Source organism: Glycine max, chromosome 13 (assembly GCF_000004515.6).
Source record: "Glycine max cultivar Williams 82 chromosome 13, Glycine_max_v4.0, whole genome shotgun sequence".
Taxonomy (NCBI): Eukaryota; Viridiplantae; Streptophyta; class Magnoliopsida; order Fabales; family Fabaceae; genus Glycine; species Glycine max.
The window spans coordinates 40,983,893-41,004,112 of NC_038249.2; the positions used below are offsets into that span (position 1 = coordinate 40,983,893).

The 20,220-nt window shown below is 30.3% G+C and overlaps 1 protein-coding gene and 1 pseudogene across 1 annotated transcript; both read right to left on the reverse strand.

The window, feature by feature from the left end:
• Positions 1–4,173: 4,173 nt before the first annotated feature.
• LOC100794834 (C2H2-Zn transcription factor) lies at positions 4,174–5,471 on the reverse strand. The gene has a single exon (NM_001317663.2). It carries the CDS (start codon positions 5,333–5,335, stop codon positions 4,388–4,390), a length of 948 nt encoding a protein of 315 aa, NP_001304592.2. The 5' UTR covers positions 5,336–5,471; the 3' UTR covers positions 4,174–4,387.
• Positions 5,472–14,821: 9,350 nt separating this feature from the next.
• Positions 14,822–14,994, reverse strand: LOC112998887 (uncharacterized; annotated as a pseudogene).
• Between the last annotated feature and the right edge of the window lie 5,226 nt (positions 14,995–20,220).

Below are 20,220 nucleotides of genomic sequence, written 5' to 3' on the forward strand. Positions count from 1 at the left end.
AAAAGTATGACGGCTTTTTACTCCAACTAGTAATTATCCACTTGGGGCAACGGTAGATCCACTTTGACTCATCTAAGCTAGTGGCATATGCTAAGCCTGTAAGCCAGACAATTTTTTTTTTTTTTTTTAACGAAGGGGCTAAAAGCCCGGACTAAGTACTGCAAATACAAAAATTAGAAGCTAAATCGCCTACGAGATTGCCCTGAATGAAGTTGGGTGGTTGATCTTATACAATCAACTGTTTAATACATTGTAGACCATGTTTATCAAAGTGTATATATATTGTGGGTTTTTCACATGTTTCCCACATGCTTGGCAAGCAAATTTGCTACTTTACTAGTTTATTTGCCTCCCTAAAGATATGGAACCAACTCAACCAAGTAATATTTCTGCATCTATTCTACTAGAGATTCATGAACATTTGTAAAAAAGAAAAAGCATTTTCAAGAAAATGAAATGATTCCACCTAAAATACATATATTTGGATAATGATGTTTCTTTAAGATAGATGACGCGAATATTTTTATTAAAAAAATTGCTGGAAAATGATTTCATTTTTCTCTAGTTTAAAGAATTATTATAAATTAATATTTGCTTAAAGAAATACTTTCCGCGAAATATATTATTACATTATTTATATCTAATTGAAATGTAATTAAGTAAATATGTTGCTGCAGCTTGGTCCTGGACAGCATTATGTAATTAATTTTATATTAACAATTTTATAATATAATAATATATTATTAAATAATGTAATAGTATAGTTTATAGTAGTTTAATTTGATATCTCTTGATATAGAATATCCAATGGTTAAATTATAATTATATATTACTTTAGTTCTTTGTATCAAACTTTATAAAAATTAAGCAACTTTTGTATTAATGGGTTTTAAAAATTAAGTTTAAAGTGATTTTTAATTGATCGATAATATAAAATTCTTTATAAGGATAATGCATTAAAAATAAGTCCATAATTTAAATCTACTCATCCTAGTCTCTTACAAATAATAAGTATATAAAAAATTAACAGAATGAGTCTTGCTTAACATTCATCCTAGTCTCTTACATCTCACTTTAACCACATTTTTTTTCTCTTATCTTCCTCTACATTTTTTTTTTTATCATACCACATATCGCATTTGCCACTTTTCTTTATACCTTTTGTTTATGATTTTTCGAACAAAATTGTGTTCACAACAAGCATCTCGAAGGTTTGACTGTTTGAGTTATCCGATCCCTTGCTTAAACATTTGTCAGTTGCCGTTATAATTGCTTGTGATTCCAGCTAGCCACAACAGTTCATAAATCCTCTAGTACTAAAAAATTCGAACTCAATCTTGATTATGGTTTGCACAAGGGTTTTGTCAAATTCTTTCACAAGGCTACTTTTCTGACAAGTGACAATAGCACCATGCATCTGCAATGTGTAGATTGCTACGCCCACAACTTTAATTTGTGAGCAATGTTCAAATCTACTTATTAGGTTCTTTTCACTTTATAACTACCATTAATTTGTAGTCATGAAAATTAAGCCAACCAAACCCAAACCAGTGAGGTAGATCTTAGGTAGCCACATTCCACCAAAGTAAGAACTACCACACTATAATAATGAAAAAGAAGGAAAATTAAATCCACATTTATTAATTGTTCCATCGCTGGATATATACCAAATCCAATTAGTAATAAAATAATAATGATCTGATCATGGTTTGGTTATGATATTTTTGAACCTAATCATGTTGATGGTCAAGAATCAAGATACTAAATAGAGGATTAAGCAAGGGATGGAAGCAATTATTCGGTTGAGTGGAAATTTGTTTAACACTAATAACACAAATAGGCAAGCCCAATTTTTTGGTCCTGGCCTCATGGGCTAGCTTACAAAGTAGGGACAATAAGCCACATAGTAAACCAACTCATGCATTTGAGGATTTTGTCTGTATCTCCAAACCGTGAACCAATTCTACTAAATATATAAAGCAAAGAGGATAACAGCTACACAATTAATCCATGCTTCAGTTTGGTTGAGTACTTTCCCACACAACTTATATACTCCCAAGTTATTCAATCACAGCCATTCGGTTGTTGAGATTGGAAAGCACGGCAAACCACTTTAAGATAAGAAAATTCTTATTCACTCTAATCTTGTGCAAATCAGATTGTGATATGTGGTAGAACTTAGAAGTGTAGAACAATTAAATGTGATCAATTACCATGTTAACTCTGACGTAGAATTTAAATCGTTAAAGCACAACACTCTAATTTTACGCAAGACAAGAAGTGAAAATGTCAATGTGTTGTATGTACACATGTCATTTCTGTGGTGTGGGTGTGTTTTATTATCTAGAACTAGAAAGAAAATTGTTTGAAAATGATGTGATACAAAATTACAAATAACGTGGGAATATCATAACAGATTAAAATAATAGTACTCAAAATACTCGTTATTCTTCTTTTTCCATTTTTTTTACTGAAAAGGACATGGACATCTCATCATACCAGGCCTTGTCTCACCGTGACTGGTAATTGAGGAATATTGAGACTAAAGCCATTTGAAGCACAAGCACGCAAAGAAGCAAAGTAAAAAACTCAGTTCAGAAACATGGCTTATGTTTGGGTTCATCATACACAACGGCTAAATAAAAATCTGGGTTCTGTTTTTATTTGAAAAAGAGTGTATAAAAAATGATATTTGCGCGTCCTCATATTATGGCGAAGTTTGTGGCAATATTGGTGAAATAATTGAAGAAAATGTTTGAGTGACCAGAAATTAGGATAGGCCTAATTAACAAAAGAAGCAAATTAAGCAATGATTAATTATTATAGTATTAGCGTATAATGAAGTTCATTTTTGAGTGTAATGAGAATATTAGTATAATATAATTTATAGAGAGGAGAATATGTAATGGAAGGAACTTCCCAACCTACATGTGCTAATGTCAATGAGTGATCACTTCTCTCCGATTTCTTATGCATTCGGACACCTCACGCAACGTATGTGTCCACATGCTTCGCTTAACAGCATTCACCAAAACGTGCACATAACTAACTTTAGATAAGTGGCTAGTGTAAGTGACTTAAAAAGTCTTCTATCTCTCTATATATCTCACCGTATATAATACGTGTCGACATTTATGCCCTTGTGTCAGGCTAAGCCAAATTAATATTAATTACTACTACCATTTAATTTATGTATCTCTATTCTAATAATTTTGTTATTTTTCATGGAAGAGAAAAAATAAAAATGATGTCATTTGTCGGGTCCTTTTCTCATCTTCATTCTGTGAACTACATAAACAAGGCCGAAGTTTATAACTAGAAACTAGAAAGACAGATAAAGAGTATGGTTGATGGGTCCAAATAGTGGACCATAGTATAGCTCCTAATCAAACGTTTGTGGTGTGAGAGTCAGCGGTATCTTTATTGGAAGCATCAACTTTTGTATGGGCTGGAACTTCCATCACATAACACAAAGCTAGCCAACTATTCAATTTTCAAATTATCTGAAAAAAAATATCAAATTTAAACAAGTTTAATCTAGTGATGTTTGATTCTTTTACTTGCAAAATAAGAACTAAAAGGTGGTTAGTTAGGTGAAATTGTTATGCTTAAAGCTATAATAAAGGACTATATTAGAAGGGGACAGTGGACCAGGAAATATATATATATATATATATATTAACAGTTGATCTTATGAGTGGATTTTAAAATAATTGAGTACTTTGCTAATGGCACAGTGATATTTTTTAAACTTTGTTTTGTTAATCCTTTATTCTTAATAGTAAATGAAACAGAGTGAGAGTGTGATAGCTAGAGTAAGTGAGAAGTGAGGAAGACAGAGACTGAAAGGGAATATCTTTCAAGTTTTATTAATTAAAGAAATTAATAATAATATTAATAACAAAAAAGCAACATAGAGGAAGCCTATTCCATGACTTTTGGTTGTGGTGATGATGCAACCAAACTCTAGCCATGCCAATCCATGCCACTGCTCCATCGATCTCTTCCTCCTCTTATGGCTCTCTCGTAAAAGAAACATCCAAACTAGAATAAGATACAGACCCAAAACATTAAAATTAATAAAAAAAAAGGGAGAGAGAAAAAAGGGGGAAAAAAGAAAAAAAAGATTCTATATGACTCAATTAATATCACTTTTCTTGAATGAAAGGCAACCATGAACACTAACCACTTACTTACTCAGAGAATTCCAAAACTTGAACAAGTAGATCATCCAAATGGGAAATTATTAATAAACCGAAAAAATAATCCAAAGAATCGATAATTAAGAATAATTGTTGTAAATTAAAATAAAGCTAATAATTCACAATGATCATTGATCAAATAATATAACTTTTCCCCCTTCTCCATCTAATTCCCACCCCGGCTTCTAATAATGGCATCCCACCAAAGCCGGAGCAGCCGACCGCATCATAGAATTCTGAGTCGCCGGAAACTGAAATTTGGAGTCCCGGAGATCGTCTTCCGGCGCCGGGAGGTTAAGATCCAACTCTAGAACATTCCGAGGCTTAACATCAACAGCACCATTAGAAGTTGTTGTTGTTGTCTGAACAATATTGTTATTATTGGTAGATGCTCTATGCCTCCTCATGTGACCACCCAATGCTTGCCCTGATGTGAATTCTGACCCACAGATGGAACACTCGTGAATCTTGGATTTGTTGCCATGGAAATTTAAACCAACCTTGTTATTATTGCCACACCCTAATTGAAGGGAAACAGAAGGGCTAATAATATTCTTCATGTGATGACTTTGTTTTGCTTCTTCAAAATTAAATAGTGACGACGAAGACGGTGGTGGTGGTGGTGGCGGCGGCGGCAACGACAGTGGTGGTGATGACGACTTTTTCTCCTCCACCTTGGGCTTCTTGTGACTTGCCCTGTGGCCACCTAGTGCTTGAAAAGAAGGGAATGTTCGGTTGCATGTTTTGCACTCATAAACATAGAAATGATCGACTTTGGTGCTACCCAGCTTCTCTGTCTTAACATCACTACCATATAAGTCCTTGTGACGATGAGGAGGGTCCCCTCCTACTTTTCCTTGTGCTAGGAGAATCAAACAATTAGCCATGTCTTCCTCTTCCTCCTCAAAGGTTGTGGATGAAGAAGAACCACCGCCACAAGAAGCACTTGAACAGCTAGATGTCATGATGGGGGTGGTAGCGGCAGTGACAGTGGTGATGGTGGTGGTGGTAGGAACGACGGCACAAGGAGACAAAGGCCTCAAGCGCCGCTTTGTGCGCTTGCCTTTGGCTATGTTGGTGGCATCGTTGTTGTTACATGAGACAAGCTCCTCCATGTCCATTTGTGACAACATTAGAGAATCCTTAAACAAAGACAATGAAACAGTGATGTCTATGAATACCAGAGAGTGATGAACTTGGTTGTGCAAGAGAAGATGGATATAGCTAGTAGTAATAGTAGAGAGAAAGAGACACAGACATGTAGAATTTATATGGAGGAGGGAGTGTGTGAACAGGTTATATATATATTGGTAGCAAGAGAGGGGTTTGTTATGTTTATGTTACACAGCAGCTACTCCCAAAATCTTCCTTGCTTTTCCAACCTTGGAAGTCTTGCTAACAAGAAAAGTTCTTCTCTTTGCTCACGCGCCTTTCAGAGTCCGTGCCTCCACGCTTCAATCATGACCACATTTTCTGTCTTACTGTTGCTATTGTTTTTTTTTTCTTTTCTTTTGTTTTTTTTTTTTTTTTATGATTATGGTTATGATGTTGCTCAGGGTGGGAGTACCTTTAACGAAAGAATATTTTATTTTCCTCAAATTTGTGTCCGAGCACAGTGTTTCGACACCACAGTACTGCATGCGTATGATTCATTAATGATTAAACATGCTCTGTATTTTGTAATTAATGTTCAAATTTAATGAGAAGGAGCATGTCATTTGTGTGTGTTTTTAATTTTTCATACCTTGCGAGTGGCCAGGATTAATTAATTAATTACGTACTCATTGAAACGTAAGATATGGAGATTAGAGGAAGCTGAAGTCGATTTAATTTACGTAATTGTTAACTGTTTTTTTTTTAATAAGAGCGTTGAAGAAAGAAATGCTGTTATTAAATGTTAACACTCTAACGCAATAAGATTGACGTAACCGTAGAAAGTTTGTGTGGTTTACATAAATTCTTTAGTTTAAACCTTTACACAAGAAAAATATGTTAATGTTCTGAGTCGGTTTCACTCTTTTTGGTGAGGAGAGCTAACACATTTTTTCAAATAAATTTTTTATTAGTTTATATTTATTAAAAATTACAAAATCAGAAAAAATGTTTATTAAACATGATAAAAGATCTACAAAATTTTATAAATTTTAATTACTATAAAAGAAGATGTTAGGAAATATATTCTTAGCATTTCTCTCATTTAGTTTAACTATTATTTAGGTCAACTAAAGGGAGGGGTAAAACCCATTAAAGCAAACATGGCACGTTAAACTTAAAAGAATGTCATCCCGTCATTTAGTTCGGTTTCAAAGAAAAGTACTAATCTAGATGGAGTTATTAGAGATCCGGGAGTATATATATATATATAAGCAGTCCAACTAGAAAAGAAAAGGACATAAATAGCATGTGATTAAGTATAGGATTCGGTTAAGGACTATGGAGTAAGGAGGGTATGTATTTGTAGCATACAAGTATATGACATAAGCACTATAGGACGGTTCCTACTTTGAGTAGAACTACCTTTGATTAAATTGCTTAATTAGTTAGGCTTAATCTTCTGCTTAAAGGTGTGTAATTCTAATACGTACGTGTCTATTTATTGAGTTTTGTTTTCTGGACAAAGGGGTGGTTTGGTTTATCTATTTTAAGTAAGGAACGGTAATTGCATCTTGAATTGAGCACATCGATCTTGTGTAAGGAACGGTAACTATTTTATGTGCTTCAATTCAAACATTTTCTCTTTCTCAATAATATTTTAGCTTATGAAAAAAAAATAAAAATAATCTTCTGCTTAAAGGTACGTCGAGGACTTGAGGTTGCAGCTAATCTGTCATAATAATCATCATTTATTGCGAAACCAAATGTAAATGATTTTTCATGCCTAATGGGACTTTTGAAAGCTTGTTAAGTCATGATTTAGTTTGGTTTGTAAAGACTCAGTCCGTCACACACACAAAAAAAGTTTGTTTTTTTTTTCTTCAGAAAAAGTGTGGTTTTGTAAAGAAGATTTTATTTCATTATCAACGAAAATACTGTGCCTTACAAAAGGCCGTCACGCATTTTGTGTAATTTTGTACCGTTTTGAATATATTTGTGCTTTGTACCCTTTTTATCTAAACTTGATCACACCTTTTGTCAGGTTTGGTTTTTTAATTAATGAAATTTTTTAGCTTATAAAAAATGGCTAATAAAAAAAATTAGTTATTAGAGATATTTTTTAGTGACCTAAAAAAAATCTGTTAGCATAATCTTTATTTAATATAAATTAAACTATATTAATACAGATAATAAATGTTTAAAAAGTATAATGCATACCTATAATAACATAAAACTTAACTAATATACAAAATTCTTAAAAAAAAAAACTTATATACAAAATAGATACGTATCACCAGTGCAATGTGTGCATCATATTAAATCATGTAGTATTATTAGATTAACATCATGTTAATGTTTATACTGACTAGTTCATAAATCCATGCGATGCAGATAAATTGATTTTTAATTTTCTTTAGATCAATTTTTAGAAAATTAATTGAAATTATAATAAATAAAATGTCAATTATATGAATTAATAAAAATTGAACTATATAACTGAAAGATAAAATAAAGTTGGAAAAAATTAATAAGTGACATCTACACAAACATTACTTTTCTTAGTAAATAAATTAAATGCTTATAATTTTTTAATCCATGATTTCTTTAATACTATTATAATTATAATATTTATGCAACACATAATGATATATCTATGTTAATTGCTTTTGATATAGCAACAATTCTTAAGTAGTTTAGTAAAAAAAGAAAATTCATAACAATTGAATCAAAATATAAATGAAAAATATAAAAATAATACCAAAAATTAATTAATAATTTAGAAAGCACAATATTATAGAATCATGATAGTGACTTAGAAGTCGATTATTTCTTATTAACCGTCAACGCCTTAAAATTAATTGTAAAATTTATGGTTGAATTAAAATATTTAATTTTAAAAAATTGAAGGATCAAATGTCTGTGTTAATATAGGCAGGTCAAAATTACAAATCTAATAAAATATGAGACTAAGTATTCTAGGTAAAATTAAAGAGGAAAAGGAAGAAAAAAAACTGTTTCATTTGGAATCAACATGCATAATGTTTTTACATTATTAGTATAGGTTAAAGACTCCATGAGAGCAAAGGTTGAAGCATTTCATTCTAAGGGGAGTGGTCCAGCAATACTGGCTTAATAAAATGTTAGTTACTGATTAAGTGGATCTCAAATCATTGACTTAATCGTCTTTACTAAGACATGGTCCACTAGTTGGTGAGCAATATACTACCCATTAATGTGTAATACCCTTCAAAAGAAGAATAACACTCACCACTAATATCAACAGTGAAAGGGAAAAAGTTTCTTCGTCGGTACATGTATAGTTCACTGCAACTGAAGTCTTCAAATGACTGCATTTGGTGTATCTACTATAAATCAATAGTTATATTATGATGATCATTGCACTAATACTATTGTCTATTGGCGTCACAGTGGCATCGATAGAGAAGACACTTTTCACTCTTGACATTATTACTGGTGTACTAGTTAGTAGTTACCATCTTCCATTTGGTGTGAGGATTTGTTTGCTGGCATAGATCTAAAGTAGTCCATTATCGGGTTCATGTACCGTTGACTCACATCTTAAGATCATGCTATAGCTTATCGATCAACTAATTAATTAGTAGTTGCTTAAAGATCAAGCAAGTTTGTTGGATGAGATAAATTCTTTAATTTGTAAATATACATTTTTTTTTATTGAATTTGAGTTCTTCCTTAAATAACAAAAAGCGTATTCATATTTTTTTTAGGTATAAACAACTCTATTTGAGTTAGGTTAGAATAATATAAACAACAAATCTTATTATGGTCATATATTAATAACTGATTGATCTCAATAGTAATAAGTTTAAGTTTCTTAAGCAAGTGATCCAAAATTTAAATCTTCATAATTGCGTATAAAAGTAAACTCAATTGAAAAGAGACATTTGATTTTCAACTGCTTTTAGATCCTTCTAAAAAGATTAGTATTCTCAATGAACTATATTCAAGAAATTCCTTGCAATTATATGCCTAAAATATTAAAGAAACTAAGATAGTCATATGGAACAAGGAAGATCGATATCTTTGCCTTTGATTTTCAATTCATGCTCGTGAAATTAGTATATCCATTAATGCTTGTTGCAAATAGAATAATTGAGAATTGTTGGAAAGCCACACTAATTGGAATCACCCCTAGTAGCCCTGGTGGTTAGAAGATGAGTGTGTTGAAATTTCACATTTATGATGAATAATTACCAACAAAAAAAAGTGTGTTGAAATTCTACATTGATTATAAATATATAATGTCAAGATATATTATATAAATAAAGAATAACTCTTATCTTATAAACTGATTTTATAAAATTAAATTAAGTCTAAAACTGATTTTATAAACTGATTTTATAATGTATTATTAAATTAACATCATGTAATAATATAACTCTTATTTTATAGGATTAAATTAAGTCTAAAACTCATGTTGTTATAAGAATAATAGATCACTTATTAAAAATTAAATATGGTGACTAAGTCACACTTTTGATGAAAAGATAAAAGAAGTTTAAAAGAGAAGATGATTAACTTATGTAACAATATTTTTAATTGCTTTTAAAAAATATTTTTAATTTATTATTCTTTTTAAATGGCTTCTATTTATTTGTCTCTGGAGTCAAAGATCATTTGTATCTTTTAATTTACTGAATTAGAAACAAATTTTGTTTGTAATGCATGACTGTTAAATAAATTATTTATCGCATATAAATACAATAAAATCCTACATCATTGTATTAATTATATGTTTTTTTAGTAAGGTCAAGTCAATTCATTCAATTATATCTAACTTTCAAATGACATTTAAAACTGTTTTCCATTTGGATTAATTAATACCAATTATTTTTTCTAATAAATTTCTTCTATTTATGGGGGCAAGTTTTTTCCTGAAACATCTTGTTTTTCTTTCTGATGCATGCACTTCTACCACCGTCCACCAATTATGCTAAAGTGCATGCAACAACGGAGAACTAATCAGCGCTCTCCTTACATCACAGAGCGATGTATATGTAAGTGGAATGCATTTTGTAGCAGCCAGTGCAGATGGTTCAATGTACAGTGAAGTCTTCTGAATAAAAAGAATAGAAATTATCATCATGCAAAAGGACAGCAGATTCTTAGCGTAACAAATTAAATGTGGTAAGTTGTTTAGTGTGAGGCACGTAACGTGAGGATTGGATACTGCCATAAACTGTTAGTGACATTTTTTCGTATTTTTATAAATTGCTCTGCTCTGCCTTTACCTCCACCATTTCCTTTTTGAAAAGAAAATATTAATTAGTGGAAGAAAAAAAACAAAGAAAGAAAGGGCAAGAGGTGGTGGTTTGGAAAGTACAGCATTCTTCCTTATCCCTTCCTTACTCAACTTGAGATGACTTCGCAGCCTTTTGCTCCAAAGACCATGCTTCAATATTTAACAATTTCAACTAATTCGGCGTAATTTGAATTTTTCTTATGAGAAAATTAACACCATATTTTTGTTTATTTAACATACTAAATACGCATATCTTATGTTACTACACACTACAAACATAGGTCCAACAGAGTTTAATCGTATTGACAAAGATTTAATTACCTGATTGTATGTATAAAGAAGATTTTATTGGGAAAAAAAAAACACATTTATATGATTTTATGTTTTGAAGATTAATCTAGTAATTTTCGATTCTCAACAAAGATGTCACTGAGCACCAAAAGAAAAAAACATGAATAAATACTTGAATAGTTTAGTCAAACTCTTTATTTTTCTCTCACTAAGAGTAGAAAAAAAATGTTGAATTCGTCAAATGAAAATGCAATAAACTTATCAATTAAGACAAAATAAAAAAAGATGGTTCATGTTTCCATCTTACGTATGATGTCCTGGTATCCTCCTAAATATTTACCTTAATGGATGAAAAGGACTGCTCAATTGTCAAAGAGTGAGTTCTGACTTTAGGAGTAGAGAAAGAGAGAGCAAAAGGGACATCTTCTATTGGTTACAAATAAATTCAGGTATTCATTTTATCTAATTTGCAAATAAAAGTAGAGAACAATATAATAGTTGGGTTGGGGTAGTGGTGAACACGCTCTTGAGATGAAGTGTGGGGACTGTTTAAGTTTAGGTGGAACTCATATATATAAATATTTAAGTGATATAAATAAACAAGAGATATTACACACACTACACTAGCAATTAGCACAGGACACTGAAAGTAGTGGACTTAATACTCCAACTCCACTTTAACAGTTCTCACGTCACTCAAGGGGAGAAGCTTGTGAACCACTCGTAATTAGAACAAACAACTTGGTTGTAGCTAAAGCACCTAGTATATGTAGTATATATTAAAAGATAAAGGGTGAGAGGAATAAATTTAAAATATAAATATGAATAATTAAGATTAAAGGTTATTTAATTATTACATAACTACTAAAAAAATTACACCATTTTGTATTTTAATTTTAATCCTTTATGATTATATATGTATGCGAGTAAATAATTCATATACTGATGGAGCATAAGATTTTTATTCTATTATTAAATCATAAATTATTATGTATAATAATTTTGTTAATTTTTATAATAATTATTTTAAAAATCAAAATTTTCATAATTTTTCATTAATTAACAATATTATTCTATACTAATGTGTGTAAAAATTAATATCTATTTCTATATATATTTGTTTTTCGTTGGTCAGCAGTGAACGGACAATATTATATATATATATATATATATATATATATATATATATATATATATATATATAAACAAAATAAACAGTATTAGTATGGCAAACGCATGCTGCATGCGACTGAAGACGGTGATAGGCCGAAAACAATCCACTTGATTTTATTTTTCTTTTTGGGAAAAATACCCACTTCACTAGCTAGCATAAATGCATAATTGTCAACTTTTCTTATTTTTCCTTTTTCCTCTGGGATAACAAAAAGATGCTTTTATTGCTAGTTGCAGAATGGTCTTGAAGTAATTCTGAGCCCTCGTGGAAGATGCTCCAATTATTTTTATTTTCCTCTTAATATGCCACGGATAAATTGTCGTGCTAATAAATTGTTTGGTCGCGGATATTTGTAATTTTGTATGATGATATATGTGGTTGGACGATCATATTGTGAGAGAAATGTCACGTAGTACCAAAAAATGAATAATTAATATTGTGTTTAGATGAGAAAAATTAAAAAGAATTTAATTTTTAATTAAATTTAAAATACTATATATTATATCGTATTATTGATTTGTGTATACCAAGTTTAAATCTTTTAAGTTCTTAAATTTAAATTTTATAAATAAAAAATGTAATTAAAAGAAAATATATCTCACTAAAAGTTAGTAGCTTATTAGTAAACCTGGTAAATATTATATGTAAATTTTATTAAGATTGGTGAGGTGGTAAGATATTTAGGGTGTGTTTAATTTGTATTTTTATTTTTTGAAAAATGTTTAAAATTCTTAAAATATGTTTGGTTTGATTTCTTGTTTTCTGTTTTCATGAAATAAAATACTGAAAATTTTTTATATATTGATTTCTTATTTTTTTGTATTTTTATATTTGTTTAAAATTACATTTATTGTCATCATAATTTCATTTTACGCGAAATGAGATTTTTGTTTTCAACTCAAAACACTAAAAATGATATTTTATTATTTTCATTTTCTTATTGTTTCTTGTTTTCATTTTCACAGAAAATATTTTTAAAAATCCAACCAAATATATTTTCATCACAATTTCTATTTTCAGCGAAAATAAAAACAGGAAATAATCAAAACAAACACCCCCTTGTATATTTGATATAAAATGTTAGATTCAAAAACCTTGTTACTGTTGTGTAAAAAAAAGTTTGCATGCAAAAACTTTAATGATGAAAATTGATAGAGAACTTCTTTTCAAGTAAAACAAAAAGATTTCAAATAATGCTTAAAATGGAATAACTTAGAAAGCTTTGTTCTTCAATATATAGTTTTATTATGAAATATTTCACCCTTGAACTTTTATTGTTCATTTTGTCTATCCTGCGCATGTTTTCTCTCTCTTTCTCCTCCCTGTCCCTTTCTTTCCTGCACCTCTCTCTCTCCCTTCCCCCTTTATTTTGCACCTATCTTCCGTTTCTCTTTCGCACGTCTATCTCTCTTCCTCACCTCTTTCTATTCTATTCTTATCTATTAACAAATATATATATATATATATATATAAAAGAATATAAGATACAAGTGTCTACTTTTATTAATATTAATATTTAATTTTTTATATTAAACAATGTTTCTGTAGTTATAGATTATGTTAATATTGACTTAGCATGCAATTTAATATTCAATTTTGTAGCTATTGATTATTATTTATGAATATTGATATGTAGTTAAATTATTTTATTTTTGTAAAATTTTCTCATTTCAAAAGTATCTTTTTTATTTAAGAATTAGTTAACGTATATGGTTAGTAAAATTTTATTCTAAAATTTCAATTTTTCAAACAAACATATTAAAAGTTTTTTTCACATATGATACATATTGAATTATTTTATCCAAATAAAGAATTTAAAATATAAAAATTTAAATTATTTTATTTAAATAAAATATTTAAAATTCCCCAAAAAATTTAAATTCTCCATCGAAACAGTATCTAGCTTGCAATAAAGGGAAAAGTTAAAATTGTCACTTGTTAGGCATTACAACTAGTACAGGTACAAGTGAATTAGTTTGGAATTGATTGTCTCAAAAGCCATGAGAGAAATGGTGAAAAGAAAACCAGTAAACCTAATACTCACTACACTTCATGGCGATGAAGACAAGGTAGTTTGTTGCAACTAAGCTTGAAACACCTTGAATTTACATTATAGCAAACAAAGACTCTCTGCACTCATCCCTTTGTTTTATTCAATATTTCCGTAGTGAATCAACCTGCTTTGACAACACGATCTTAATTTAATAGATTCTATATAAGCATATCTGTAAAATATGTTGCAATCATTTGCCTAAAAAGGTAAAATAATAATTTCTTTTCTAATATGAAAGGGATTTCTAAGATTTGATATCCATTTTTAAATGACTAAAAAATTATAAGTCAAAGGTTTACAATAATACTAACGGAAGGAAATTTTAGAAAATTAAAACTTGGGATTTATTGATTTATCCTTTTTTTTTCTGATTAATGTACTAAAATTAATCGAACTTGACAAGCAGCAGCTCGATCAATTTTGAAATTTCAGTGTGCTTCAACTATCGTCATTTTCATTAGGCTTCTTTTCTAACTAATAATCACTTTCGTAATTTGCTTTATTATTACGAGTAAATAGTACACTAATAATATACAAAAATTGAGCTCACAATATATTTTCAAAAATTCATAAAATAAGTATTTTCTCCCCCTTCTCCTTTGTCATATTTTCACACACTCATACTGATACAAGTTACAAAGTCCTCCTTGGGGTACTAACTATTTTAGTATTTATAGAGAAATACTGATTTCAAGCTTCATATTGCTGAGAATGAATGATTTTTTTAAGGGTGTGTCAGGCCATAGTGCAACACATGGGCGACACTTGAGGGTTCCAATAGCAAGCAATTGTGTTTAGACCCTCTCATCAAAAAAGTAATTTAATACGATGCGCATCAATGATCCACATATCAGATATTAAACTAATAAGAAAAGAAAATTATAAATGAATAGTGGATTTTAAAAAAGAATTATAAGTAAGTTATTGTAAAAAAAAAAAACATTAGTACAACCTGAGCACCAAATAGTTGTTGGTAACTTGGTAAAACCTTGCTATTTGTTTGGAAATAAAATTTCTTGTCTCATAATTGACTGTACATAATTGAGAAATGTACACAAATAAAATTTGAAAAATAAAAAATTAGGGATATAATTTAATAACTATACACACCTTACATCATTTATATGTTTTATTGAAAGCCTTTCTAACATTATTCCATCAATTTATGAACCGCTAGCTATTGCAATTAAACTTTCTTTAAGATTTTTGTTATCAGTTAATGTTAGTGATTATAATTCATTAATTTTTATTAATAAGAGAAATTTGAACACACTACAATTTAATATTATACCTCCAAACTTTCTTTAAGATAAGCATCTGGCGTTATCCTTTCTCTATCTAAAAGTGTTCATGATGCTCCTTCATGTCTTCTTCACACGCAGCAGAAAAAAGACACTCCCACAGCCACTTCAGGCGCTAATAATAAGTGAAAACTGAAACCAAAGAAAAAAGGTTTCAATCTATATATCTAGAATTGATTATTGAATGGTGGAGGTTATGATGAGATCAATGATCGAACTCAATTGAATGGAAGTTGCACAATTGGAAAGAGGGTCACGGGTCAGCTAATTCAACCCTTTCTTTGAACGAAAGTGACTCCGTGCCGACTCAACCTTATGTTAGGTTTACTGCTTCCAGAGAACACAACTATTTCACTACTCCCTTAACTATACTATATACTTTTATTTCTCACGCCTACCTCGTGAGCAAACTTTTCCATCCAAATTTCACCACATCTTCTAACTGCAAGTGCAAACCAATACCCATATATACTTAATTTCACAATAACACAAAACATAAACCCAAAAAGAGAAAGCAAGAAACTGCCATACCTACTGCCCTAGCATCCAACTTAATTTCCAAACCCATACGGGCTGAATATATTTCACCACACGTATTTATAGAAGAGGAAATTAAAATAAATTAAGAAAATAAAATCAATATCAAATCTTATCTTGTAACTTTTCTATCAACAATAATAAAGTTATAAAACTAATGAGAGGTGCATGCAACTGATATGAGATTGTTTCGATTTAACATATCATATCAAGTTTAAATTCTAGATATGTAAGTACATTAAATATTCAGCGAGAAAGAGTTTTGCCGCTTAAATGATCATATTTAGCTTATGCAAGATTGTTTTCATACAAAATCATTGTGGTTGCATAAAATAAATAAATAAATAAACTTCTTGCAAATCCTTTTTTAATAAATTAAGAATATCAAATAATTATTTCAATAGAAAAATCCCGAAAACTTAAAAGCTAATCCAATCTAAGCTTAGCACCCTTAATTTGTTGCTCTAGCTATCATAATCATACATATCAATAAGGTTGGTGGCTTGGTGCGTTTGAGGTTAGGTTGCATCACATGAATTTGTTCTTTTCAAACACAATATAGTGAGTTACATTTGGTGCAAAATTATACGAGTACAAAATCTAGAGTTACCGCTAGCTAGGTGTATTTACCGGTAGATACCTAATTGTAGGTTGCTTCTGTTTTGAGCCCAACTGCTAACTACGTATACAAGAAGTTGTTACTTGTGATAGTAGTCGTCACTCATAATTAATAATGGAAGAAGGAGTTAGCTGAACCTTTCAAAACCACAATATTTAATTATGCTGACAGAAGCATTCTTAAGCCACAAAATGGACAGTTCTTCAGTATAACTATAATAGTAATAATATAGAAAAAATACATTCCACATGTAGATTTAATTATGTATAAGGGAAGTTAGGTGCGGGGGCTAAAAGTGGTACTTGTCTTGTGGATACATTTGGATTTATTTTCCTCGTTTTTTTTTTCTTTCAGTTTCTTGTTTATTTTTCACTTCACATAAATCTCTTTTGACTTGACATAATCATGCAAGAACAATCCCTAGCTGGAGGTGGAACACATGATGTATCAAGTCGAAATTAAGTTTGGATACGCATATTAACTGATCATGATAGTTATATACCGGTAAATAGTAAAAAATAAATACTTAAAAGAATTTTGTTGCTTGTAAAAGAAAAAATTAATGTGATAGAGATCAATTTGATACTTTTTCAAGTCTTGGGCATGTTGTTTCTTTTACTTTCTTCATTTTTTTTTTTGTATAGAATCTATTTCATAAAAGCCGTGATTGCCTTGTTCTGATTCAGTTAATCAAATTGCATACAAGACCATAGTTGATGATAGATCGTGCTCATAATCAACGTTCCCCGGTAGTGGAAGGGCTCCTCTATATATAAGCATGGATCAAAACACAACTAAACACGCATGGCTCTACATCAATCAATCATTATGTTATAGGGCCCAACAGGAGTAACCATAATTAATATTAGAGAAGCTTCTTTATAAGTATATATTAGTCTATCTTGGGATTAGAGCCAAAGTGTGCCCACAAGATTATTTTTGATAGGGTGTTACTGTTGATCCTTACACTTTTTCTATTGGCCCCTACAGAAAAAAAAATCCTCTTACCCCTTTCAGTTCTCCCTGCTTCTTCCCCTTCCCTATTCCCCCCAAGGCCCCAATAAATCATTGTAACCGAATTTAAATTAAATTGATTTTTTTTGAACTAGTTCAAGAAAAATTGAATACACTATTTTATAAAACTAATCCAATTAATAGAATTGTTTCTACAAAATCAGTTCGGTTAATCAAATTGATTTAAAACTAGTTTGAAAATCAGTTTAAAATTGATTCGGCTCTTCAAACCAGTTAAAAACTAATTTAGTTTAGAACCAGTTTTTAAAAACCAATTCAATTTTAAACTAGTTTTTAAATTAGTTTGACTACTTGGATATAAAATCAAACCAGTTAAAATAGTTCAAAATCAGTTCAGTTCAATTTTTTTTACCGAACTAGTTTTTGTACACCCCTAATTGTTGCTCATCTCCGTTGTTCCAAACTCCAAATATGCGTGCACAACCCCCTTCTTCTTGAACAACATTGTGCATCACTGCCTTGGCCTAGCCACCACCATGCCACTGCCACATCATCATTACACCTCCATCTGCGTTCGTGAACCAATCTTTGAGGGTCCTTGCGTGCGTGACCTCAACCTCTGAGGTTCTGCACGCACATGACTTCCCCGTTGTGCGGTGGTGTTGTGGCACATAGATATGTTGGTGTGGGTGTGAAGCACAAAGGAAGAAGAAGAGGCAAAAAGAAACTCAATTCTGTTGAACAATGTACAACATAATGGAGTTTTCACCCCTTTAGGAAACAAGGGAAATATGATTCTATTTCTATGGGCTCAACTACATGTTTATTGGACATTACTTTGTGCACCCAACACAATTACTGGTACACCCAACATAACAACGAAATTTCATTTTTGACCTTCCATAAAGATAATACGGATTGGCGAATCCATAAGTCCAATACGAATTAGCCAATCATGACTTTTGTGTTATTAGCACGACGCTATAATCAATTGAGCTTATAGGTTAATTATATTATAAAATAATTAATGTCGCTATATATAACAATAAATTTTTTAATGTATATTTAATGCATATGTAAATTTAGATCAAAATTTATATTTGTAAACAAATTAATTATTATATAAAAATTAATTGTCACAAAATTTATTATCTAAATTTACATGTGCATTAAATATATATTAGAAATTTTATTGTTATATATAGCAACATTAATTATTTTATAACATAATTAACCTATTAGCTTAATTGGGTAGAGCATTGTGTCAATAATACGAAATTCTTGCATGAGCCATTAATTTTAAATTAATTGTTAAAACATATTTTTATTTTATTTTTTTAAATCGTTTGGGCCTCATATGAATTGACGAATCCATATCAGCTTTATGAAAGGACAAAAATGAAATTTGACTGTTTTGTTGGATGTACGGACAACTATGCTGGGTGCACAAACAATGCCCAAGTTTATTTTGGCAAAGGCCTGATTACATCTTGCAAGCAGGCCCACTAGACTAAAACTGAGATGAGATCAATAATTGTAATTGGAATCACTTATGATTTATCTCTACCCACCCAAAGTCCCAAACTCCTATGTTTAAGCCAAAAGTCTTACACTCCAAACAGAACAAAAGAAATTTAGACAAGTAGCTGGTAAAAGGCAAATAAGAGCATCTCCTGGTGTAATAACAGTGAAATTGCTTAACTCAGTTTTCGGTAGGCCCAACAATATCACATTGGATTTAAGATTTTCATAAAAAAAAATAAAATCTCTCCAACAGTGCAATCCTTAAGAACATTGAAAAGTTACTATTTATATAAGCAACTATTCTTATGTAATATGTAAGAACTAGCTCTTGAGTTTAAGAACCCCATAAACAACTTTCATTGAAGATGCTCCGAGTATGAATCTGTCACACAAGCCAAACTTTACAAAAGCCATTTTCTATATACATGCAATATAGTGTCATTCAGTAAACATCAGTATGCAATACTGCAGTCACAACATTCAACAGTAGGTTTATTCACCAGAAATTCATCAGAAGTATAATTTTACTGAGACGAATCTCTGGTACTACATGTCTTCACGATTTCATTTTGCATACATCTTTAGAAGGATGTCATGCTTCAGAGTTTATATGGGTAAATTGATGAAAAACAGGCAAAAGATAAAACACAACTTCTACAAAAATATTTAGTTGCATTTACACTGGACTCAAACCAACCTTACCTGCAAACAAGAAAGCACAACAGAGATGTTATTAAAAAGGAGAAACTTTAAGTTTATGATACAGAAATTTATAACATTCTGACAATTACAGACATAAAATAAGCAGCACTTTTTTCTGAATTATACTATGAAAAGAGATTGTCCATGTCTTGGACAAGATGATCAACGATAAGTGCAGGCAAAGCTTTTCCAGGCCAAATATTAGGTTTGAGGAGTCAATGAAATTTAATTGAAATTTCATAGTTTAATTTATAGATTAGTTAAAAAAAAAAAAATATATCCAAGGAGCAAGAAAAAGGGAATCTGAGATATGAACATCTTGCTTTTATTGAACAATCCCATGTCTATATCATTACTGCAAGTCTCAAATATCATATATACGCACAACTTAGCTGTCATCATCAGTTATATCAGGACCTTGTTTATTCAGCAGAGTCATATGCACAACTTTTGAAAATTACACATT